Here is a 26,320-nt window from a genome sequence, read left to right on the forward strand (position 1 = left end):
GGCTTTCTGGAGTAGTGCAGTGTGAGTAGTCTTCAGGGATCATTGGGCAGATTGAAGAAAGAGGTTTCTAGCTAGATTATAAAAGGTTTTTGTCATGCACCGAAATTTGATTTACATTCAGAAAACGAACAGAAACTCAACAATAAGAAAACAAACAGCCTAATTAAAAGTGGGCAGAAGATGTGAACAGATACTTCACCAGAGAAGATATATAGATGGCATATAAGCATATGAAAAGATGCTTGGCATTGCCATTAGAAATTGCAAATTAAAACAATGACATACAACTATACACCTCTTAGAATGGCTAAATTTTTTTTAAAAAAACTGACAATACAAACTGATGGTGAGGATACAAAGCAGTAGGAGCTCTCATTCATTGCTGATGGGAATGAAAAATGTTTTCCACTTTGGAAAAGTTTGGTACTTTCTTACAAAACTAAACCTAGTCTTACCATATGACATAGCAGTAGTATTCCTAGGTGTTTATCCTACTGATATGAAAACTTAGGTCCACATAAAAACCTGCACAAACAGAAATGTTTCTAGCAGCTTTTTACATAATTGCCCCCAAATGGAAGCAACCAAGATGTCCTTCAATAGATGAATGAATAAACTGTGGTACATCCATACAGTGGAATGCTATCCGGCATTAAAAAGAAATGAGCTATGAAGCCACAAAAAGACATGGATTAATTTTACACGCATATTGCTAAGTGAAAGAAGCATGTCATGAAGCCATAAAATGCTACATACATAATTGATTCCAATTATATGATATTCTGGAAAAAGCAAAACTCAAGAGATGGTAAAGAGGGCAGTGATTTCCAGGGATGGGTGGTGGTGGAGGAGGTTGAAGCACAAAGGGTTTTTTAGGTTGCTGGAAGTATTCTGTCTGATATCATAATGGTGAAACAAGACATTAAGCATTTGTTGAAACCCATAGAACTTTAGAGATCAAAGAGTAAACCTTAATATATGTAAAAAATGTATGTGTTAAAAAAATCACTTAGGAGATTGAGGGATCCAGGATGGTATGCAGAATGTGACAAAAGAATCTAAATGTAGAACAAATGTGCAAAACAACCTTGCTGAAGGGGGTGGGGGAATAAGGTACTGACCTACGTAACTTCAGGAGTGAGTGGAGTCTGTAAGACTAAAGGCAACAGGAACTGTTGTTTAAGCACTGTACCCTAGTTAATAATGTCATTTCCCACAGGGGTATGGGTTCACAATTCTGAAACCACTACACCTGTCCACTGGAATGGAACAATTAAGTAAATGGATGGTAGATGGTGGAGGCCAGAGGTTGCAGATGAAAAAGGGAGGAGGCCAGAACTGATCCATGCGGTAATGGATTAGAGTTGAAAACATCAGAATGAACTCATGCTTAGCTTAATATAGACATAGACTGTTACGTATAGAAACAGTATACACCTGTATGTATCTCCTTGCTCTGTCAGCGGAGAAGGGCTAGAAGCAACACCACCCCAACAGCAATGGACACACCTGGCCCCAGATCTTGGCTTCTCATACCATTTTCCAATAAAAAGGAACCAGGGTTCCTTGGGAAAACGGCTGATTCTGGGTTTGGCACAGGATATACACAAAATGATCCTGGAGCATCTTATAGTGCCAGGAAGAAAATGCTCAAAAACAGAACAAAACAAATGAAAAAAAATCCTCAATGATGTCAAATAGCCAACTGCAAGATCTCCCAATGGCCAAAACTAGAACAATCTGGCAACCAAATAAATGTAGTAGTGTTGGACTATAAGCCAAAGTATAAAATAAATATGTCTAAATTGATATAAATAAATGACTGTATAAATAGAGAATAGACAAATCTGTGTAGAAATTAAAATGATTTATAGAGATACTCAGCCCCTAAAGAGGTAGGGTATAACTCCTACTCTTTAAGTGTGGGCTGCACAGAGTGATTTTCATCCAAAGGGTACAATATAAAAAGGAGAAAAAACGAGTAACTTTACAGTGGAGATGCCAAGGGATCTGGGTTAACATCCAATGTGAGGGGTCATCTTGACAGCACACACTATCGGTATGATGTGATGACAACGGTGCTTTACTCAGTGGTCTTCTTCCTAGAAGCACATTACCTTAGTCGTGATATTTTCATGAGAAAATATCAGACAAATCGCAATTGAGGGACACTATATAAAATACCTAACCAGTACTCCTCAAAACTGTCAAGGTCATAAAAAACAAGGAAAGTCTAAGAAACTGTCACAACCAAGAGGAGCCTAGGAGACATGACTACTAAATGTAATGTGACATCCTGGATGGGATCCTGGAACAGAAAGCGGACGTTAGGTAAACCCGAGAAAATCTCAATAAAGTATGAATTTCAGTTAATAAAGATATCTATATTAATCCATTGATAGTGACAAATGTGTTATACTAATCTAAGATGTTAATAATAGGGAAAATTGGGTATGTGGTACATAAGTCTTCACAATAATTCTGTCAGTCTAAAACTGTTCTAAAATAAGACATTCATTGGGCTTCCCTGGTGGTGCAGCGGTTGAGAGTCCGCCTGCCGATGCAGGGGATACGGGTTCGTGCCCCGGTCCGGAAAGATCCCACATGCCACGGAGCAGCTGGGCCTGTGAGCCACGGCCGCTGAGCCTGCGTGTCCGGAGCCTGTGCTCCGCAACGGGAGAGGCTACAACAGTGAGAGGCCTGCGTACCGCAAAATAAATAAATAAATAAATTAAACATTTATTAAAAAAACCCTAGAATATAAAAAAAAGAATGTATGTATGTGTATAACTCAGTCGCTTTGCTGTGCAGCAGAGATGGCACAACATTGTAAATCAATTATACTTCAATTAAAAAAAAAAGCCTTCAGAGAACCAATGAATGGATTCCCAAGGAAGAGTGACATCACCCCTTTATAATATTCTATGAAATGGTCCATTAAAAAAAAAGAAATATAAATTTCTGAGCTCTCTGAAAGTTGCAGTGCCTGTTGCTTACAGACATTAAGGTGACATCCTGCAAAAGAGAAAAACAAATTTTCAAGGAGGGAGACAGTTGAGAGAAGGGGTATATAACATTCTCATGGAACTTTGAGGTTTTTTTTTTTTTTTTTTTTTGCGGTACACGGGCCTTTCACTGTTGTGGCCTCTCCTGTTGCGGAGCACAGGCTCCGGACGCACAGGATCAGCGGCCATGGCTCATGGGCCCAGCCATTCCGCGGCATGTGGGATCTTCCCGGACTGGGGCACGAACCTGTGTCCCCTGCATCGGCAGGCGGACTCTCAACCACTGCACCACCAGGGAAGCCCACCTTTGAGGTTTTGAAGGATTGTCCTCCAGAGTACCTTAAATCTTGGCTGTGCCTTGGAGATGCTCTGGTTCTCTTCCAGGACCCTCCTTCACTCCTGTGGTTGGATTGCTTCCTCCATCCCAGTGGTTACACTCTATTGGGCAAAGGTTTGAGATGAAGATCCCAGGTGGATTCGTTTTCTATTGTTGTCCTAACAAATTACCACAGGCTTAGTAGTTTAGAACAAAAACCAAAAAGTATTATCTCACTGAATCTTTACAGAATACGCACCTGATAATATTATTTACTATTTCATTTTTACAGGTTTATGTAGTAGTAAGAGGTAGACTGTGGTAGATGGTCTCTAAAGATGGACACCATATTAGCCTTGCACTACTTCCTCCAAGAATATTATTTCAGAGAGAAATAAACTTATATCTTGCTTAGGTCACTGTTATTTCAGATCTCTGTTCGAGTAGCTAAAGCTATATCCTGACACAGCCTCCAAATATAGCCATTTTCCAGGTTCTGTGATTTCTGTCTCTGAAACATCTTCCCTGCCCATCCCATTGTCTCCATTCCCACTGTCATGCCACCAGTTCCTTTTTCTCTCAGTTACCAAAAGAGCCTCCTAACTGGGCTGGTCTCTGGTCTAATGGTTTTCAAGGCAATTCTCCTCCTAGGGGGTATTTGGCAAAGTCTGGAGGCATCTTTGGTTCTCACAACTGAGGGGGTGTGGTTATACTGGCGTTTTGATGATAGACATCGGGGATGGCCCTAAATAGCCTACAAGGCACAGAACCGTTCTCCACAGCAAAGACTTGTGAGGCCCAAACGTCAACAGGGCTGAGGTTGAGAAATCCTGACCTAATACATCTCCCGTATTCTACCAGGGAGAGATTCACACTTCAGATCTGACCCATGCCCCTCGTGGTATACACTTGTCAGACTCACGGCCTCCTATCATCTTTTGAACAGCCTTCCTACATTTGGGGAAATCCGACTATTATAAGTCTCACTTCCTCAAGGAAAGAGTTCAGACCCGAAATTCCAGCCTCCTTTGCAGCCAGCTCTCAGTTTCTTCCCTCAATCAGATGCAGCCCATGAGCGTTTGATTTAGAAGTGAGCAAGGTAAGGAAACAGGCTCTTTTGGAAGCTTGGCATTTTGTTGGTGTAAAAACATGTGGCATTTGAAGGTGGCAGCCATTCCTCAGCGGTTCCTGGCAGCGGTGACAGAAGCTTCTTCCAGGGTGGGGTAGGGCGCCAGCAGTAATCCCAGTCATGATAGTTTCCTCATCAGGCCAGTTCTTCAGCGTGGTTCTGAGCGTCATTCCTGGAAGCTTAACTTAGGGTCACTTCCCCAGGCTTCCCCAGAATCCCCGAGCTATCCAGTATCCTTTTAATATGCTCTTTTTCTGCTTGGTCAGAGTCAGCCTCTATTGCTCAGAACTAAGAACCCTGATAGATAAAGCCTCCCCTGCTTAAAACTCTTCAGTGGCTTCCCATACATTCTAGAATGTGTCCCAAATCCTTTGCTTAGCTCGAGGCTCTTCTTTATCTGGGATATACCCACTCTGTCCTGTTGAGCCACCCTGGTCTGTCACCCTTCCTCAATTCCGTATTGCTTTGCCACTCAAGAACCCTCCTGGCACAGCAACCCTTCTCTATGTACCCCAGTCCCCAGGGCTGTTCTCATCTTTATCATAAACAAGATACTTTTTATGCTCTAACACAAGAGGTGATTCACTTACCTGTAAGCTCTGCACGGGTAGGCACATGTCTTCTCAGCACCTAGGACAATATCTGGCACAAAGCAGGTGATCAATACATACTTATTTAATGAATGAAGGTCAATGTGGACAAGCACTGCCACCTATTGGGAGAAACTTTATTCAACTCTTTTATGATTTGGAAAATGGTTATCACACAAGGATGAAACTTGGTGATCCTTTTTCCTCACCTAAGTCATCATCCTCATCATTATTGCCAGGCCCTCTGTGGTAGCCAGACTCCCAGATGGCCCCCAATGATCCCTGTCTCTTGGTACTCAGCCCTTTGTGTTGATTCTCCCACACTGAAGTCTTGGATTGTGATCAATAGAATGTGAGTGAAGTGATGGTGTGTGACTACTGAGATGAGATCATTAAAGACATTGTGGCTTCTTCCTTGGTCTCTTTGGGATCACCGGCTTTGCGGGAAGTGAGGATGTCACTGGGACACCCAAGTGGCCCGATGGGGAGGTCCATGCAGTGAAAAACCGAGGCCTCCGCCAACAGTCATGTGATTAAGATACTCCAGCCCTGACCTACACCTTGACTGTAATCTCATGAGAGACCACGACAGAACCGAACAGCCAAGCCAAGCCCAAACTCCTGCACTGTAGAACCTGTGGGACAGTGTTTGTTGTCTTAAGCTGTTAAGCTTTGGGGTGATTGTTATGCAGCGACAGATTACTAATATACTCTTCGACACAGATCACTGACTACAAGCTGTTTTAATTTTGCTGTAACGGGAGAAACTACCAGAGCCTGGGCTCAACCTAAGGTTTCTCAGAGCGTATGGTGCTGGAGCCGGGCACCACGGAGGAAATGAGGTAAGAACCAGGTACACCTGGGCCTTGTGGAGTGGCGAGTAGTTTTGCCTGTAGCATCCCTTTCAGCGTTAACGTCCCCCAGGCACAAGTGGAAAGAGGTGACACAGCGACAAGCAGAAGAGTCCCGATACCCGCGCCTTGCTGCAGTCTGGGCGCCTGCGCAGTGTGCTCCTAGGGCTCCCAGGGGGCGCTGTCGTGCGTCGAGTCATCGATCGCGAGTTCCCAAGCGGCCAGGCTCCACGCAGGCCACCAGCAGCCTGCTCGCGGGGTGGGCTCCAGGGGGCGCCCTCAAGAGAGGGGGTGGGGCGCTCATGTTCCAGAAACCGTCCTGGCGGGGCCTTCACGCCGTTACATCTCAGCATCCCCATAGCTCCGGCAGTCGCCGCTCCGGGGCCGCCGCCGATTGAGGCGGGAGCTGACCCGCCGCGCCGTCGTCACCGTCGCCGCCTCGGGGTCCCGGCCCCTGGGCCCTCCTGCGGCCGCCATGAAGCTGCGGGTCCGGCTTCAGAAGCGGACCTGGCCGCTGGAGATGCCCCAAGCAGAGCCGACGCTTGGGCAGCTGCGCGCGCACCTAAGGCAGGCCCTGCTACCCACCTGGGGGTACAGGTACGCGAGAGGCGGGGGCGCGCGCGGCGGGTCGGGGAGGAGCGCCGGGTGGCGCGGGCACGCCCCGGGCTGTCACGTGAGGCCGGGCGGCGAGCTGGGCGTCGCGGGGCCCGCGGTCTTGGACTGTGACACGCAGGCCGGGTGGCGAGCGGGCACTGGGGCTGCAGCGTGCGGGGTCCCGGCTCCCAGAGGTCATGGCCCAGCGTCTCGGGGGCTCCGATCCCCTCCAGGGTGAGCCTTCGCTTCCGTGTTTGCAGTAAACGAACCTAGGGATAGGCTAGGATGCAAAATTCTCACGTCCTTTGAAATGTAAGGTTGGAAATTATGGGTTTGGCTTGGGTTAAACCTTTCGAGGCTCTCAGGCGTTTAAGTTCACCATCTCCAGCTGTCGAAGTATTTCAGTGAAAAAGTTTGGAAAGTACTAGAAGGAGTTAGAAACCTGCCCTCCATCCGAGGCCACCTGTAACCTGGTACCGCTGCTTTCAGGCTGCAGTCACCTTAAGACTCCGTTAAGTGTTTACGTGCCAGGCGCCGCTGTGGGTACTTTGACTTACCAGCTGCAGTTTTACAAAGTGCAGTGTGTCGGTCTGTTTCAAATAATAATATTTTCCTGGGCAAGATGTTGCTTTTTTTTTTTTTTTTGGATAAAAACTATGGAAAACGTTGGCCTTATGATGACCCTGGAGATCTTGCAGTTTGGGGGCAGTGACATTGACAAGTAATGGATCAAATTCTGTTATTTATGGGGCTGCAGATGAGGCTGCTTTGTTTCCAAAAGGGTATCCTGGGGACAGTAATCTGGGAGGAGCGACAAACGTAAGGGTGGTCCTCTTCAAATACTGAGCTACCGAATTTGGAATTTGAGTGTGCTGAGAAAAAATAAAAAAGATGTTCTCTGAGGCTTTTTAGATGAATTCTTCAAAAGAAAACCTTTCTGTTAATTAAATGGTTCCTTTCATAAGACTTTTATAAACTTACATTTTATTTTTAGGGAATTCAGTAAAATGAGGCCATATTATGAACGTCTCACCCTTTCATTTTTCAGGCTAAGACAATACTACATTCAAAGTAAGCCTTTTTTTCTCCAAATTAAAAACATAAATACAGAAAACGAGGTATTGACATAACTCCTCTTAGGCATTATATATTAATTGATATGCCTGTTGTTTTTTTCTTGGTGTTAAAAAACCTAAGTGTTTTGTATCATTACCCCACCACAGATTGTCAAAATTAACTTCTCTTTTTAAAGTATTTTCATATATATGTATATATATATTATTATTTTTTAATTAGGTGGGACACTCTGGAAAGGATGTGAAACGCAATATGATGCTTTGTTTACCCAAGAGCCCAAGTTAGTTTCGCTTTCAGGTTTGTTTTTACAGTCGAGGCTGGTTAACTGGAAGGAATGTTAAGCTTCAGCTTGTGAAAGTAAATTCATTCTTCTGAAAGTATGTTCATTTTATAATAAATGGGCAGTTTAAAAATGTGTCCATATGATATTATTACTTTTAAAGTGTCCTTGCTGAGCAAGTGGATCTGGGATTGTCATAAAATAATTCTCAAAGGCCTGGAGTTTCTAGGGTGGCACTTCCTGATGAAAATATTATTTTTTTCACGGTTTCAGAAAACAGGATCAATAACGACTCTCCTGGAAAACCATGTATTACTTTAGAAATAGCTCTTCTTCCCTTTTTCTAAAGGGGAGGCCGACATTTTATTAAGCAGACAATTCTTTACCGTTTTTACAAATCGATATTTGAACGAACATTGTGCTAGATACCATTTAAAAAAACAACCTTGTGCTGTGACAAATGATCCATAAAAACATAGCTCATTTGAGGTGTTTTTCTTTTTTTCTGCTAAAAATGGGATGTTGTTTTTCTGGGTAGTTGGCAGATTTTCAACATTTATCAACACATTTGAAAACAGAGGCATAGCTACTTATTTTCTAATAAGCAGGAGTAGTTCTTAAAGCTTCAGTAATTTCTCTACCAAAGACACTTTAATTGGTAAGACAAAATGTATTTATATGTGCAAAAAAAACCATAAATGAATTATGGGGAGCACTTTTGAAAATGTAGCATTTTAAGAACAAATAAACAGAACATGATTTTCAAGGCACTTCATCCTTTGTTAACCTCTCAAAAAGTTAATGAAGTTAGCATTGCTGAGTGTAAATGTCTTATAAAATGTTCTGCAGTGGTTTGTTAATTATTCCTCACCACTGTGTAATGAAATGATTGTTCTCTCAAGGTCAGATAATCTGCGATGCAGAAAGGATGGGAGTTCCTTGCTTCAGACTAATTTGAGCTCTTAGCTTGTTTAGCACTGGGTTTTTGGATTTGTGTTGTCTTTCATATAAGAGACATTATAACTGGTGCTCAGTAAGAAGGTTGAACTTATCAGTAGGAGGGATGAATTTATACTCAGTCATCTACATGAACTCATCTGACTTTTTGTGATTATGAATATTTGTTTAGGACACGGGTCTAGTATTTTGGAACCATAAGCTAACTGTCCTGGAAGGATATTGTTAATTAGCCCTGATTTCAGCCTCATCTTGATCTCTCCATCTAATGTTTATTGGTTGCATCCATTCCACAAATACTTCTATTTGCCAAGTGCTGGAGATAGTTTTGAACTAGACAGACAAGGTAACCATCTCATGAAACTTAAATCCTAGTTGTAGGGGTGGGGAAGAGAGCGGATAAGCAAATAAATATGATATTTTCAAATAGCAATGTTGTAATAAAAATAAAACAGAAGAATGAAATAGAGTGATGGAGGCAGGTGGAAGGCATCTCCGAAGAGGTGACATTTGGGTTGAGACCTGGGTGATGAGAAAGACTCAAGTCATTTGAAGAACTGGAAGAGCAGATGCAGAGGCCCAAAGGCTGCAGTGAGGTTGATCTGTTTTTAGGAATGAGTCGAATGGAGAACAGCTAGTAAGAGGATGGGTGAGGTAGGAGAAGTAGATCAGATGTTGGGCTTTGGAGGCCATGTTAAGGATTCTATTCCAAGGTCAAATAGAAGCCATTGGAGAATTCTCAGCAGAGGAATGATGTAATATAATTTATATTTTAAAGAGGCTATATTTCATTGAATCTCAGTTGCTGTCAATCCTGAGATGCACATTCTTATGTCACACTAAATGAAAAAATGCTGTCCATTAAGCTGTGATATGTCATCGATTGTAAGAAGCATCCTATTTCAAAGGTGACAAAGTATAAAAAGTGTGTATCTTAGAATTGATGAAAACATGGATTAACGATAGAGAATTACTGATCCTATCCCCCAGGCTAGAATCTATAACCTAAGCATTTGGTGATAAGAATAAATAATTTTGATACTTTTTCCAAGCTTTGGCTTTCCTCTTATCTTCGTTTTGTTTTCATTAGTTCTGCTGGGGTCATACCATGTACCTTATATATGTTTCAAATGTATTATTGTGGGTAATGGTAATAGGTAGCTCTTACTATCCTTATCCCTCTTTCTTGGCAGTTCGGATACCCGGTTTGCAATTACATTGAACAACGAGGATGCCCTCACTGGAGATGAAGAGACCTTGGCTTCATATGGGATTGTTTCTGGGGACTTGATATGTTTGATTCTTGAAGATGCCATTGCAGCACCTAACTTACCTTCATCCACAGATTCAGAGCATTCCTCACTCCAGAATAATGATCAACCCTCTTTGGCCGCCAGCTCCAGTCAGTCCAGCATACAGGATGAACAACTGCGTGATTCATTCCAAGGACAGGCAGCCCAATCTGATGTCTGGAATGATGGAAGTATGGTGGGTATTAAAATCAAGACAAGAAATAGAGTAGTTGATAAATCATACTGAATAGCTCAATTGAATTCTGTACCAGTCAGGATAATTATCATCAGTAGACTGCAGATTATAATCTTATAGAAAATTTATTTTTATTTTAATTACTTTATTTTTATTGAAGTATAGTTGGTTTACAATATTATATTAGTTTCAGGTATACAATGTAGTGATTCAATTTTTAAATAGATTGTACTCCATTTAAAGTTACTACAAAATAATGGCTATACTTCCCTGTGCTCTACAATATATCCTTGTTGCTTATTTATTTTATACACAGTAGTTCGTATCTCTTAATTCCATATCCCTATCTTGCCCCTTCCCCACTGATAACCACTAGTTTGTTGCCTATATCTGTGAGTCTGTTTCTGTTTTGTTGTATGCATTCATTTGTTTTATTTTTTAGATTCTACCTATAAGTGATAACATAGAGTATTTGTGTTTCTCTCTCTGACTTATTTCACTAAGCATCCTACCTTCTAGGTCCATCTATGTTGTTGCAAAATGGCAGAATTTAATTCTTTTTTATGGCTGAGTAATATTCCTGTGTGTGTGTATTTTAAGTTTTTAAAATTAAAGAAGTTGTCACCTCAGACTCTAGATGCTGATGTAAATTTGAAAATATGTGCACTGATGTTTTCTTCTCAAACCAGCTCCTCCTCTGTCAGTGGCAGTACTGTTTACCTGAGCTTAAAACTGCGGAATGATTTTTGACTCCTTATATCTAGCCCCTTAACAAGCCCTGCCTGTTTTTCCTTTCCATTCCAGGCTTCCAGTGTGTGTTCTTCAGTCTGCTTTCTGGGTTCATCTTCTTCTTGCACATTTATTTATTTTTTAATAAATTTATTTTATTTATTTATTTTTGGCTGCATTGGGTCTCCGTTGCAGCATGCGGGCTTTCTCTAGTTGTCGCGAGCGGGGGCTACTCTCCGTTGTGGTGCACGTGCTTCTCATTGCGGCGGCTTCTCTTGTTGCGGAGCACGGGCTCTAGGTGCGTGGGCTTCAGTAGTTGTGGCTCGCAGGCTCTAGAGTGCAGGCTCAGTAGTTGCGGCGCACGGGCTTAGTTGCTCCGTGGCATGTGGGATCTTCCCGGACCAGGGCTCGAACGCGTGTCCCCTGCATTGGCAGGATGTTTCTTAACCACTGCGCCACCAGGGAAGCCCCTTCCTGCACATTTTTGATTATGTTATTCCCCTGCTCTTAGGTAACTCTGTGTCATAGGTACACATGGGCTCATAACTTTTGAACTGAAGAAGTCCAAATATCTCTAGTTCAACCCTCTCATGTCGCAGATGAGGAAAATGTTGTCTGTCCTCCTGTACCTAGTTTTTAAGGCTTTCTGAGCAGTTGCCCCACAACCTTTGGGGGCTAGTTTCTGTTCCTCCCTCCTGTAAACTGCCATCTGCAGTCAGACTGGACTCCTCCTCTTCCTCCTCATTGTCCCTCTTGCAGCCAGCACCTGCGCACGCGCGCACCTGCACACGCTCACACCTGCGCGTGCGCGCACGCGCGCACACGCACACATGCGTGCACACACACATACACACACACACAGCCTAGCGACTGCTTCGCTCTCTGTTCTTGCTGCTCACCCGGGGTGGAACCCCCTCCCTGTCCTCTCTCTCCTGTCCGCATCTCTACCCACCTTCCAAGGCCCTGCCAATGGCAGCCCAGTAGTTCTCTTCAGTTCCTTTGTATTGATCATCTTTATTGCCTTGTAAACACCTCATTATTTATTATTCTGCCTTTTGATTTCTTGTATGGCACAAATGGTCACTTTATTACTTAATATTTTAATACCAGTACATATGCCATCTTGTTAATTGTTTTGTGTGTGTACATTCATCATGTCAACTTAATTTTTTTTTGCAGGCTTTAAATATTTATAAGTATTCATTGTGCCTATCATGTCATCAAGTATAGACAGATATTAAAAAATACTTTTTAGCTGATTGGTAAATTATAAAAATCATCTGTCTAGATGTTTAGTAATAGTATCCAGAGAGATTAAGTAAGTTAAAAAAGCTTTTATAAAGCTCAAAGTATTTTTATGAATTTTCTTTTCAGAAATTATTATGTATCTCTGAGATTCTGTCTCATAGAAGTAATCTAGAGAATGAGTAAGAATATTTAGTCAGATATTTTTTTTTTTTTTTTTGCTGTACGCGGGCCTCTCACTGCTGTGGCCTCTCCCGTTGCGGAGCACAGGCTCCGGACACACAGGCTCCGCGGCCATGGCTCGCGGGCCCAGCCGCTCCGCGGCATGTGGGATCTTCCGGGATCGGGGCACGAACCCGTGTCCCCTGCATCGGCAGGCGGACTCTCAACCACTGCGCCACCAGGGAAGCCCAGTCAGATATTTAAATTACATTTCTGAATCTTTTTTGCTGATAGACTCATTCAGAGATTCTGGTAGAAGCATCCATTCCCTTTACTTTTCATAGTGTATATGATGGTTACTTTACTAGTTTCCTTTTGGAAAATTTTGAGACATTAGTGTATTGCCTCATGTTAGTAATTTCAATTCTAAAAGCATGCTGTTTTGTATTCTACGACTTGTATAGGGTGACTGTAAAATCTTAGTGGGGACATAGATGATTTTAATGATTTACCAATCAGCTAAAAAGTATCAGACCCTAATATTAGGGTCTTGTTCCATACTTGTTCCACTCACTTGTGAATGACATATGACAAATGATCTGTTTAGAGAGGTGGTGCTAAACATTTTTTCTCATCTCCACATGCATGAAGAGTATGATAAGTACTTATATCATATCAGGATGGCTCAGAGAACGTCAGTGGTTCTCATGGAGTGAGAGTAGAGTTTGATAAGCTCACCAGGGGATTCTGATATCTTCCTCCCATGTCACTATCAGTCTAGGGTAACCTTTTAAAATATTTTTCCCACATATATTCTCTCCCATACGACTGTCAGTGAGTAGTAGATGGCCAGAAGTTAGGTATAAGAAGCAAAGAGCATATATACAGGCATACCTCATTTTATCACACTCAGTTTTAATGTGCTTTGCAGATACTGTGTTTTTTACAAACTGAAGGTTTGTGGCAACCCGGTGTTGAGCAAGTCTGTTGGTGCCATTTTTCCAATAGCATTTGCTCACTTCTGTGTCACATTTTGGTAATTCTCACAATAGTTCAAAATTTTTTGTTAATATTATATTTGTTATGATCTTTGATGTGATCTTATTGCAAAAAGGTTACGACTCACTGAAGGCTCACGTGATGGTTAGCATTTTTTAGGAAAAAAGTATTTTTAAATTAAAGTATGTACATTGTTTAGACATAATGCTATTGAATACTTAATAACTACGGTATAGTGTAAACATAACTTTTATATGCATTGGGAAACCAAAAAAGTTGTGTGACCTGCTTTATTGTGATATATTCACTTTATTGCAGTGGTCTGGAACCCAACCTGCAATATCTCCAGGTATGTCTGTAATTCATAATTTAGTTAGGTGTTAAGTGGTTTTAATAAGTAGTTTCTCCTTTCTCAAAAATATGATGGAGCCTCGGTTTTAGGTAATATGGATTGTCATCAACGTCGAGGTTTTAACAAATGAATTTGGATCTTTTCCATAAGCCATCAGGGCTCAGGTCCTCAGGGATTTTGAAAGAAACAACCTCTTGTTCCCTTACATTCTTCCACCGTTTCACTCATATTATGTAATTTTAATTTCCTTTCCTAATGGAAATACGAACTTAAAAGAAACATGTGCTTTGCATTAAGAGTTGAGCACATACCTAGGAAATAGTCTTTCTGAGCAAAATTAATATAGGTAACTCAGTCTTACTGAAGCAGTCTATTGTGTCTAAAAGCCCTGAACTGTGAGTCTGGAGATCTTTGTTTATTTCAGATTTTTATTAGCTGGTAACCTTGATTATGTTATTTAATCTGAATCAAAATTACAGTACGTATAAAAAGGTGACGTCATCCGTCCTACCTATTTTACAGAATTTTTGTGTGGTGTAAATTAGAAAACAATGAAATCAAAAACATGAAATTGTAAGAATTGTAAGATTTTATCCTTCAGCATTTGTTCAACAAGCATTTACTGTGTACCTACTGTGTGCCAGGTACTGTACGGGTGTTACAAAAATGGGTGACATGTAGTCTGTTCCTTTCTAAGCTTGTGGTTATGGTAGGATATAGACATGTAATCAGAAAGTTGCAATACAGTGTGATAAAGTGCAATAATCAAGGCCTTTGCAAGGCAGAGAGGTAGTCTATAACCTGAAGAGGTGGGGAATACCAGAATGGGGAGGAAGGGACTTTGGAATGTGAACTTGATACAGAGTCAGGGATCAGGTGATGAAGGGCCCTGAATGCTAAGGAGTTTAGAAGTTTGGACTTTATTTTGTAAGCCTGCATTTCTCAGCATGGCCTCTATGAAAAACTTGTGAGATTATAAGTAAGTGTTATGGGGATGCTGAGTGTTAAGGAAGGAGGATAGTGTTTCTTGGTTAAATGTTGTGCACACTTTCTGTTATTATTGGACTTCTCAGAGCTTTATAATGCCAAAGTGTATTTTGTGAATATGGAGGGTGAGGTTAGGTGGCTATGTCATGTAGCATTTCCATACTTATTTGATTGTAGACCTCTTTTTTCCTAAGAACACTTAGGGTCACATTCCAAGGCACAATTTAGGGCAGTGCTGCTGTCTGCATAGGGGAAGTACTGGCAAGTTTAAGCAGGGACATGGGACATAATTGGATTCTCAATTGTCAAAAGCCTCTGGCAGCAGTGGGTGGAATGTATTGGAAGACAAGAAAGAGGAGTGAAGGTATACTTGGGGAGGCAGTTGCTGGAGGTTAGGAGATAAATGAGTCTGAAGTACCAATGGAGTAGGAAGGGGCAGATTTTGGAGATATTCAGGAGATGGAGTCAGTAGACCTTTGACAGCTAATCATATTGGGGGTGGCGCTTAATAAGGTCGAGGGGGAAGTCTAGGATGATTTCCAGGTTTTTGGCATATCAGCCAGAATTAATGGAGATAAGGAATTCAGGATGGAGGAGCAGATTGCAGGCTCATTTGTTGAGGAGGGCTTGCTGAAAATATGTACCATTTCTGAACCTCTGAGCGCTAATCTCAGTTCACTTTGAATACAAAATTTATTTACTGTGAAAAAATGAAAGTCTATTTAAAGAATTCGTTGTTTTTGTTATCCTTTTCAGTCAGAGCCTAGTCACAGTTTTGAAGCTGAGTCAATTCCAGATGTCGTGGATGCGGAAGAGGGCACAGGTTTCTTTCCCTCAGAACCAATGCTCTGCAGTGAATCGGTGGAAGGGCAAGTGCCACATTCATTAGAGACCCTGTATCAGTCAGCTGACTGTTCTAACCCCAGTGATGCCCTGATAGTATCCATTCATCTTCTCATGTTGGAGTCGGGTTACATACCTCAGGTAAGACTACAGAGTGCAAACGTTTCCCATTAGAAGAGGGGTGGTGCTCTAGATTTCCTTATTAAATGGGTTTGGGTATTAATGTGAAGTGTCGAACACAGCGATGAGCATACAGTAGGCAGTCAGTAAATGTTCTCTTCCCTCTTTTCCTTCTTTTTTTCTCCTTTATTTCCTTGTCAGCTTTTAGTTAGTATTATAGAATTGATGGCAACTATGGTTTAAAAAAACCCAAAAGTTTATATGTGATCGTATGTAGGTAAAATGTTGTCAGTGCGTGTGGATTGGGCATGACTAGATAGATGGCTCACCAGGTTATTTTTTAATGTTAGTGGTTCTGTGAATTGCCACTGACTTAGTAAGATTCAGTTAGGAAGAGGGATATTGTTCTTACGCTGTAGTTGCTTACCTTCATTCATTCATTCCTTATCCATTTGATAAATGTCTGCCAGTGTCAGGTGCAGTGCCTTGTCTCTGCTTTCAGGTTCCTTACAGTCCAAAAGTAGGAGAGAGACAAGTATACAGACCGTTATACTGTATTGGCTAAATTGTAGGAGAAATGCATACATATATAGGATGCCAGAGGTTCACAGAGGAGAACATTTAGAAGTTTTTCAAATTTTAATGTGCTTAAGAATACCTAGGGATCTTATTAAATGCAGATTCTGATTTAATAAATCTAGGGTGGTGTCTGAGATATTATGTGAGCATACTCTACATGATAGCAATGCTGCTGGTCTGGGGGCCATGTTATGAGTAACAGGTATATAGACGAATTCAGTGATCATTGAACACGTGCACCATGTCATGCCAGGAATTAGAATATAAAGATACTGGGACAGTCGTTATCCTCAAGGAGTCTGTAAGTGGGGGAGAGAAACAAAAAGGAAATTATAACATATTATAATACAATTAATAACATAATAGAAGTATGTAACAATAGAAATATGAACAGAATGTTAGAGGGTGAGAGAGTGGGAATGACAAAAAGGATTTGTTTTGAAAAAGGCTTCACAAAGGAAGTGGCATTTGAACTGGGATCTTGCATAATGATACGGCTTTGCTAGGCAGAGAAGTGAGACTTTGAAGTGAGAAATCAGTCTCTATCTCTGATATCATTTTATTTATTTGAACAAAAGTTTTGATGGCAGATAATATATTGTAACTTTTTTTCTATCCAAGTTTTAAATGTTAATAGAAATATTAATGATTTGATAAATTTTACTAAAGGGACTGTATGGAATGCTTATTTGTAGACAAGTTAGGGGCCTCTTGGGTTTTTAATCTTTTTGAGAGTAATACGGTTCTTCATTATTTGTTTCCCTTTCATTTCACTCCCCAGGGAACTGAAGCCAAAGCTGTGTCCATGCCGGAGAACTGGAGGTCAGGGGGCGTGTATAAGCTACAGTACACGCATCCTCTCTGCGAGGGTGGCTCTGCTGCTCTCACCTGTGTGCCTTTGGGAAACCTCATCGTCATAAATGGTAATTGGATGGCATAGTCATGCTCGTTAGTTTGTGAATCTTTACATGTTTCTCTCCAGAAATTTTATAGCCACTTCAGTGATGGGCTATCATGATGCAGTTAGGAGTCTTAACTTTGTTTAATCCTGAGCCCACTGATAACATGGGTCTGAAAGGTTATAGAATACAGGGCTGATGTTTATGCTAGCAGCCTTCACTCTAGAGGCAGCTATACTCTTATGCTGTCTTAACTGTGTAATTTTTTTGCTCCAGGGGGAGTTGTGATACTAGGAGTAAAATGAGTCTATTACATATGAACTCTTTAAAGAATACGTTTTCTTTATGCCTGTGGATGGCTTTTTAATTTTTGTTTTACTAACCAAGGTCTTGAACTGAGAGATGGTGAAAGGTGAGCTTGAGCTGGGGTCATTTTTTATCTAGTTTGACATCTCTGAATGCATAGAAGTACCACTAAGGGTTCTGAGGCCTCAGTATGTGTTTCATCCCCCTACTACCCACCCTCAAGTAAGTCACTCTGAATAGAGTTTCTTTTTCTAGTTCTCCTCTTTCATACTAAGAAATTTCACTGGATAGCAATACATTCTATTTTTGTATTTCATTTTAGCTCAGATGCCATCCAGAGATCTATACCAGCTACCAGGGGTCTATGGAATAGTCTCATAATCACACATCCTGGAGATCCATTTGAGTGACTAGACTCTTTTGTTTTTGTTCTGGTTTGATTTTTGAGGTTTACCCTTTTGCATTTTTTATTTTTCATTACAGCTCATCTTTTGTACAGCAGAGACAGTTGCCTTGATATGTCTTAGCTCAGTGGTTTTCAATATGTTCTGCAGCTGCTAGTTTCTGCTGAGATGGGAGCAAGGAGGTGGCTTGGTAGAGCCACTGTCGCTACTTGACCCTTGAGCAGCAACATGTATGCCTGTTTCATTTAGTGAGGTCCCTTGTAAGATTTTGTTGGGAAAAGCTTTTTCTGCTAAAATCTATTTGAAAGCCACTGACTTACACTGTGATCTTTGAAATAAAAGATAGTTTTAGGTTCCCTTTATGTAATTCTTTCTATTTCTTTTTAATCACTAGATTCTTTGAAATGTTATTTAAAAGTCTCAAATTTTCAGCTTTAACAGCTTTAGTGGTATTTCACATTTGTAGGACGTGACTGATGGCACTAGGACCTAGCAGTGTCTCTTCAACAGTTCATCACAGTCAGCAAATGTAACTTTTGGCTGGGCATTCTTATACAAAGAGGGCCAACAGTGTCTAATCATACTGCTACATCACATCATAACTTGCAAGGTTGCAGCTATCAAATAGTAAATGTGAGGTTGTAATTTTTGCCTCAATTTCTTATAAATCACTTTAACGACACGTGTACATTAACCTTTATTTACTAGTCTTAAGATACTTAACATAGAGAATAGCTACTAAATGTCTTAGTTTCTGATGGTTTGTTCCTTTAATAATTCTTGGCAAATCATCTACTTGTGGATGTAAGTGGCAGACAGCCATTCCAGAACCATTCCAGGCCTGGTTCTTTGAAAAGGAGCAGCATGTCCTTAAATCTTTGCTTCACCCGAGACATCCTGCTCAATGCACATGTGCACGAGCACATCACTGGCTCTTTCATGGAATGAGACGAAGTATGCCTTTGCATATAGGATTAAAAATGAACCCTCTGGTGATGTCAAGAATATTGATCCTCTGAGTTTAGAGAGAGATGATACTGTGAAAACTAGCAGGATTCTTTTAATAAATAAGAGAAGACTCACTGCCAAGGGTTAAATAAAAAGTAAATGGAGTTTTTAGTGACCTTATTAGAAATAATGATTGTATTGTGTTTAACTGTCTCCTATTAACCTTGTTGCATATCTTTCAATTATTAATAAGCTGCTGTTGGGAAGACTTAGTGGGTTTCATATAAAGGTGCTTACTGTAGTTTTTAAAAGTGGTGTTTTAGAGTGATTTTACTTAATGTGATGCAGGTTTGCACTTTGGACTTTGCCGTGAGGGAAGGAAATAAGCATAGGGCAGTTTGTTTGTATAATGTGTTTTTCCTATATATGGGGGCAAGGGAATGCAAGTCCATACTAAAAAGTGAAGGCAGTTGATGAAATGGCAAAACTTTTTCATCACCTTTCTTTTGCTTATTTACAGCTACACTAAAAATCAACAATGAGATTAGAAGTGTGAAAAGACTGCAGCTGCTGCCAGAATCTTTTATTTGCAAAGAGGAATCAGGTAATATAACCATGATTGAACTTCTGGGATGAAGCTTTGAGAGGTTTGCTTTAAAAAAACAGAAAGGTAATGTTCAAAAGACTTAACAGTTTCTGGATGAGATTAAAGCAAATTTAAGACAATGTTGTAGAGTTTCGGTTTCTTTCCTGTTTCTCTTAGGGTCTTGGATACCGAATTATATTTATACATCACACACCATTGATGCTTCATAATTTCTTTCCTTTTTTTAAAAAATAAATTTATTTATTTTATTTTTGGCTGCATTGGGTCTTTGTTGCTGTGCAGGGGCTTTCTCTAGTTGTGGTGAGCGGGGGCTACTCTTCATTGTGGTGCACAGGCTTCTCATTGCGGTGGCTTCTCTTGTTGCAGAGCACGGGCCTAGGCGCGCAGGCTTCCGTAGTTGTGGCACGCAGGCTCAGTAGTTGTGGCTCATGGGCTTAGTTGCTCTGTGACGTGGGATCTTCCCAGACCAGGGCTCGAACCCAGGTCCCTTGCATTGGCAGGTGGATTCTAAACCATTGTGCCAGGGAAGTCCTGATGCTTCATAATTTAAAAATTACTCTTTGTGGATTTTTCTAGCATTGTATTTAACCAGTATGGAGAGGATCTGTGTTTTGTGGAAACCATACACTGCAACTTCATTATCAAAGATTATCGAAGGAAAAACTGCACTCAAAATGTTTGCTTAAACTTATATAAATTTGGTTGCTATTTGATACAGATTGGAACTTTACCAAAAAGTTTGCATTCTAGGCATGGTTTTGCTTATGTTCTATAAAAATTAATAGATGCAAAGAAGACGAGTTTTCTTTTTTCTTTCAGTTAAACCCAAAGTGTGAGAGGCAGGTAAGTAGTTGAAGGAGAAGAGATGAGGTGGAAGGGGAATTAACATCTTTTAGTACTTCTCTTTTGCTGGACATGGGCCTTTACAGATGTATTTTTCATTTTATCCTCATAGTAAATTTAGGTGGGTTTCAAAATCCACATGGGGAATGGTGTGGTATAGCAGGGAGATGGGACTTACAGCAGTGTCTTTTAAGGGAAGCTACCTAGATCTAGATCTTTGCTTTGAAGGTCTTGAGACTTATTCTTGTTAGTTCCCAGGGGAGATCAGGCCCTGAGAGACTAACTTACATAAACTAAAGCTGATAAGAAAAGGAGACATCAGAATACGTATTTATAATGGTCTCTGAACATTTAATGTCATACTAGGCCAGTGTTTCTCAACCATTTTTTCATTATCCCCTAAGGAGAGTTTGTACACATTTCCCCCCCCAAATCATTCTCCCTCATGAAATTTTAATTTCATAGATATACTGTATACTTATTTGTATACTGTGGCACTTTGGAGGGTCACAGACCAATGTAATAGCTGGGATTTTTGCCTGGTTGGGGGCAATATTGTTTCTGTTGAGAACGCATGAACTAGACTGATAAATCTATAAAGATGGTCTTACCATTAAGACCAGAAAAACTTGAAATTCCTTGGCTATAACACTTTATATTCACCTCTATACTATGGAGGACCTTGCTGTGGGGAGTAGAAATACTCTACATTCTACAGCAGTAGAGGTTGTTATGCCCATTTTCTAGATCAGGAAACAGGTCTAGAGGAGGTTAAATTACTTCAAGGTCACAGAGCTAATAAATGGTAGAATTTAGGATTGGAATAGATGTGACTCCTGAGACCTGTTTTTTAAGAACAATTTTTATAGAAATATAGCTCAGATGATCTGATTTCTGTTAAATAAGGAAAAAGGAAATGTAAAAGGAAGAAAGTTAATACTGTTAGATTACAAGTTTTCAGATTATATTAATTGAATACTTTCAATATGTAATTTTTATGTTGGGTAGGAATATGCTGCTCATTTGACAAGTCATTTTAATCAATTTTTACTGTGGCTTATAGTATAGTACCTAGGTACTGTTATTTACCCTTTTATTTGTAAGTTCCTAATTACTTTTATAGTAAGGAAAAATTTGTTTAAAGATGATTCAGCTCTCAGAGTTACACATTGTATTACTTCCTCTTCGACCAGAGACTTTGGTTCATTTCTGTTTATGTAGGAATTGTGAAAACTAACTTACCACTTTGATTTGGTTTGGCAGAAGTAGAGAACACCATTTCAAGTTTTTCCACTTGATTGTGTGTTTTGATTTTTCATTTAAAAAATATTCTAGGGGAAAATGCAGCCAAGATATACAAAGATCTTCAGAAGCTCTCTCGCCTCTTCAAGGACCAGCTGGTGTATCCTCTTCTGGCTTTTACCCGACAAGGTGAGGAATGGTAAATCATCACAGGTTGAATGGCTGGAAAGAATAGTAAGTTCACATATGTTTAAGGGTGACATAAACCTTCCCTCTTTTCTTCCCTCTTTTCTCATCCTAGTGGAAATTCTGCTCTTTTAAGACTCAGCTTAAATGTTAATTCCTTAATTGCTCTTCACATCCTCTTTGTATCTCCACTGCATTTTATACATATCTTTAATATAGCCCTTTATCCAGTGTATCATAATAATTTTTGACATTATTTCTCTCCACCTAAGGTTATGAATACCTTGAAAGCAGGGAATATGTCTTTTTCACTTTTGTATTCTCATCGCCTAGCACACGGTCAGGCCTATAATAGATGTTCAGTAAATACATATATGAATAACATATAGCCTGTAAATTTGGTCTACTTTTTTTTTTTTTAAACTATTTATTGGGACTCTGTGCTAGGTACTTTGGATATTTCACATGCATTCTTATTTAATGCTAACAACTTTGAAGTAGATTTTACTCTCATTTTGTAGATGGTGAAGCTAATTCAGTGAGGTTTATAATTCACTCAAAATCCTTGTATTAATCAGCTTTCTCTTTGTGTTGTAGTAAAAAATATTTTAAAATCTTAAGTGAACATTTATGTCTCACTTGCATACATGCTGTGTGGGGCTTAGCTTTAGCCGAGGAGTGGTGAGTAGTCCTCATCCAGGACTTGCTCTTCTTGTGGCACAGGGAAGAGAGGACCAGTGGCCTAACCATGTGTTGGTTTTTAAAGCTTTTGTTCAGAAATGATATGCCACTTGCACTCACATTTCACTGGACAAAACAAGTAAAAATGGCCAAACCTGGTGACTGTGGGATGGGGAAGTATACCTATAGGGTAGAAAATGATAGGGTAGAATCATAATCTACCACATTCTTTTGGCTGGTAAATAATTTCAGGTTTATACAGATAGATATGTGGCTTTTGTCTGCTATTTGTATGTAGAATAATGGTATTTTAGGTCTCAAGTTGCATGGTGCCTAGGCTATTATAATCATAGTTTTCTTCTTTGGCTGGTGGTGAGGGAAAAGAATAATGTGAATTTTAAAACCCCTTACTGGACTTTGATTATCTTTGCTAGTGGAGAATGGTATCCCATATATTCAAGGGAGCTAATAATCAAAAAATAATTTTCATTTGACTTTGGAATATATTATTCTTTTCCTTTCTTGGTTTTGCTTTTAAATTTGTCTACCTCCCTTCTTTTTCAGCTAGATATCAAATAATAGTAATCTAAAACTCGAGTGCTAATTATGTGCCAAACATTGTTCTGAGCACTCTGTATGTATTTACACATTTAATTCTCAACTCAGTGAGGTAGGTAATATTACTAACCCATTTTACAGATGAGAAAACTGAGTTAGAGTTTAAATAACTTGTCCAAAGGCACACAGCTAATAAGTAGCAGCATTGGAAACCAATTGCACAAGCCAATTAATTATCCATTTTCTATAGTTGAATAGAGAATTTTTTGTTGTACTGAATATCGCTTGAAACAAAGGAGGCCATTGGCTAGTATTTAGAAATTGTCATAGTTATTTATTTGATCTGTATTAAAAAGTAATTTGTTTCTCTACTAAAACATAAAGAGAATAAGGGGCTTGGAGTTAGTAGTAGTTATAGAGTTAACCTGGGGACAAAAGTTTGTTACAGATAACTTATGCTTGGATAATTGAGGATACCATCTAATTTATCATCTCTTTAGAAAGTTGGCAACTTTGGTTGAATATATGGGGAAACTGGATGTTCTTTACTCAGTGATACCTATTCTCTTTTTCCTTTTAGCACTGAACCTACCAGATGTATTTGGGTTGGTAGTCCTCCCATTGGAGCTGAAACTGCGGATCTTCCGGCTTTTGGATGTTCGTTCTGTCCTGTCTTTGTCTGCAGTTTGTCGTGACCTCTATATTGCTTCGAATGACCAACTTCTGTGGAGGTGTTTATATCTGCGGGATTTTCGAGGTGATTTCCATGATAACATGTTAACAAGAAAAGGGTTCTTTGTTACTGAGGTCTTAATTACTCAGCTTGCCAGAAATTTTAAGTTGTGGGCTTTTTTTTTAAGAGTAAGAAATAATCATAACATAGCCTTATTGTAGAGAGATTCTAAGCTTCATATACTTTTGCCTGTGTCCTGAAAACTCTCCCCATTCATTTCTGTGTTCTCTGCAGTACAAACAGTCCATTAGATCAAGTAGACTATTTCAGGATAGAAAATTGAAGTAAGACAGGTTTAATGTTGGATGAATGAAACGTTTTTAAATCTTTGTTTTTTGTTTTTTCTTTGTAGATGGTACTGTCAGAGGTCGAGACACAGATTGGAAAGAAGTAGGTATTTTTAAATACCAAGGCTAATGTTCATAGCACAGAAATAACTCGTGAATACATTAAGGGCATATTTTCCACTTTTTTTATGATACAATGCAATGTTTTAATTAAATTTATTGCTAATTTTTAGTAAATGAAAATGTTTTCAACTTCTACCTTAGACTCAGTCCTTAGTGTCTTGTAATTACACAGGAAAAAGAATCTTTAACACAATGACTGTTTTCACCTTTACTTAATATATTCTTCCTTCTTCTGTTAAAAAAATTGAGTTGTTTTTGTGCTGGAGTAATCTTCAGCCGTTCAGCTAGCTAGAATAGTAAATTATGAAGAGAATAAGTTATATTGTTTTATTTGCTGATACCACTGTAAAAAGACATTGATAGGACTCAGAAACTTGGGATGAAGGACTAGAGAATAAAATTCAATGAAAGTCCTCAAATACGTACAAAATACATAGTACTGTTCTTTAGGAATATGTTCCATCCTCTAAAATAGCATCTTTTTTGTTATTTAAATTGAGGTCCATTAGGGACATAAGTTAGGTGAGAAATTGAACATAAGTGCTGGCCCCCCACCCCCTTCTCTGCCAGTACCTTAACTTTTTATATTGTGTGGCATGACATTTTCAACAAATATTAAAATTTTCCACTTTCAAAAAAGGCTGACTTAAAATTGCATACCAGCTTGAGAGCTCTAGATTGCAGTCTTGAGAGTACATGTCACTCAGTTATCCCTCCTTTGGATGTATTGTTACTCCAGATAGGCACAATTGCTCAGTTGCAGTGTGGTTAAAGAATAGAGTTCATTTGGCATTGTGTTCATATCTACTACCTTATTCATGCAGATAGGAACTGGTAAAAGTTCTCTTCTGTGCACTGTTTTTTTTTTTTGCCTGCCTTGATAGTATGGGAAAAGAAAAGTATATATAGATCTATACAATGAAAGCAAACGAACTTTGGGAAAACATCCAACTCACTTACCATATCTTGTCCTTGTTTTTCTATAGCTGTACAAGAAGAGGCACAAACAAAGAAAAGAAGCTCAGAGAGGGCGGCATGTGATGTTCCTGCCATCATCACCCCACCCCATTCCATTCTATCCCAACCCCTTGCACCCCAGGCCTTTTCCTCCCAGTTCTCTCCTTCCTCCAGGAATTATTGGTGGTGAATATGATGAAAGACTAACCCTTCCTTATGTTGGGGATCCAATCAATTCACTCATCCCTGGGCCTGGGGAGACACCCAGACTGTTCCCTCCACTCAGACCACGTTTTGACCCAATCGGCCCCCTTCCAGGACCTAACCCCATCTTGCCAGGGCGAGGTGGCCCCAATGACAGATTTCCCTTAAGACCTAGCAGGGGTCGGCCAACTGACAGCCGGCTACCATTCATGTGACTGATTTATAATCTCATGCTGGAGCTTGTTTTGGTTTTGTTTTTTTTTTTTAAACTACAGACGTCATCTTGTTGGGGTGCTATCTCTAGTGTTTTCTGATTGTGGTGGTGAGAAATGCAGTCACAGAAGTCTTTTGGTAGATATATTTAAAGCTCCAGGGGTGGTATAGCCCAAAGGTTACTGCATGACAGGGTTGGCCTTGGGAATAGTTGGTTCCTGACATCCCCTCTCTGAATTACCCTCTAGAATGAAGGTTAGACACTGATAATGTTCTACACCAGAATAATTAAAAAAAAAAAAAGTGTGAATTACACGGCAGTCTTGACTTTTATTACCGAAAGATATGTAATAAATATTCAGAACAGCTTTACAGCATTACTTGGACATTTCAAAATGATCAGAGAACTTATTCAGTGTCATCAGATTGTTGTAGGAGATTATTATTTTTTTTTTTGTAGTGGCACTCTTTTCTTCACCTGAAATCGTTCACAGAAGCCTGATTTGTGGAATGAATACAAGCAGAGCTAGTTTGGTTGAACTGGACATGGAGTGAGGGCTTTGGACACCTAGCTCAGTCCACCTCCTCCCTCTCTCTGCAGTTCTTCCTCAGGCTCTGTGCTGAAACATCTGGGCTCTGAAGCAGCACTGTTTGGCCACCATTGGGTTGTTAGGGACTCTTGTTTCTGGCTTCTTTCCTTGTGTTTTGAGTACTTGGAGCCTAATTTGTAATCTAAGTAGATGACATATTTTAACAACAAAGTTACACTGCTTTGAGTGCTGCTCAGGTAGTTGTTCTGCAAAGAAATCCTCTTATTATTTGAAGA

General features: G+C 40.0%; 1 protein-coding gene across 2 annotated transcripts; it reads left to right on the forward strand.

The window, feature by feature from the left end:
• Positions 1 to 5,246: 5,246 nt before the first annotated feature.
• Positions 5,247 to 25,807, forward strand: FBXO7 (F-box protein 7). Of its 2 annotated transcripts, none has more exons than XM_082634987.1 (9): positions 5,247 to 6,488; positions 9,993 to 10,287; positions 15,518 to 15,745; positions 17,085 to 17,226; positions 19,381 to 19,464; positions 21,646 to 21,741; positions 23,558 to 23,734; positions 24,063 to 24,100; positions 25,107 to 25,807. In XM_082634987.1, exons 1-9 carry the CDS (start codon positions 6,367 to 6,369, stop codon positions 25,494 to 25,496), a joined length of 1,572 nt encoding a protein of 523 aa, XP_082491113.1. In that variant the 5' UTR covers positions 5,247 to 6,366; the 3' UTR covers positions 25,497 to 25,807. The 2 variants fall into 2 exon arrangements, with proteins under 2 accessions (XP_082491113.1, XP_082491114.1); XM_082634988.1 differs by lacking the exon at positions 5,247 to 6,488 and adding an exon at positions 6,585 to 6,719 and having other exon boundaries at positions 10,145 to 10,287.
• The last annotated feature ends 513 nt before the right edge of the window (positions 25,808 to 26,320 follow it).

Source organism: Mesoplodon mirus (assembly GCF_964341445.2).
Source record: "Mesoplodon mirus genome assembly, chromosome: 11".
In the NCBI taxonomy this organism is placed as follows: domain Eukaryota; kingdom Metazoa; phylum Chordata; class Mammalia; order Artiodactyla; family Ziphiidae; genus Mesoplodon; species Mesoplodon mirus.

Coding starts and splice junctions, on each gene's coding strand:
- FBXO7 (XM_082634987.1), top strand. CDS start 6,367: ATGAAGCTGCGGGTCCGGCTTCAGAAGCGGACCTGGCCGCTGGAGATG. Junction 6,489..9,992: donor CTACCCACCTGGGGGTACAG/GTACGCGAGAGG, acceptor CTTTCTTGGCAG/TTCGGATACCCGGTTTGCAA. Junction 24,101..25,106: donor GAGACACAGATTGGAAAGAA/GTAGGTATTTTT, acceptor GTTTTTCTATAG/CTGTACAAGAAGAGGCACAA.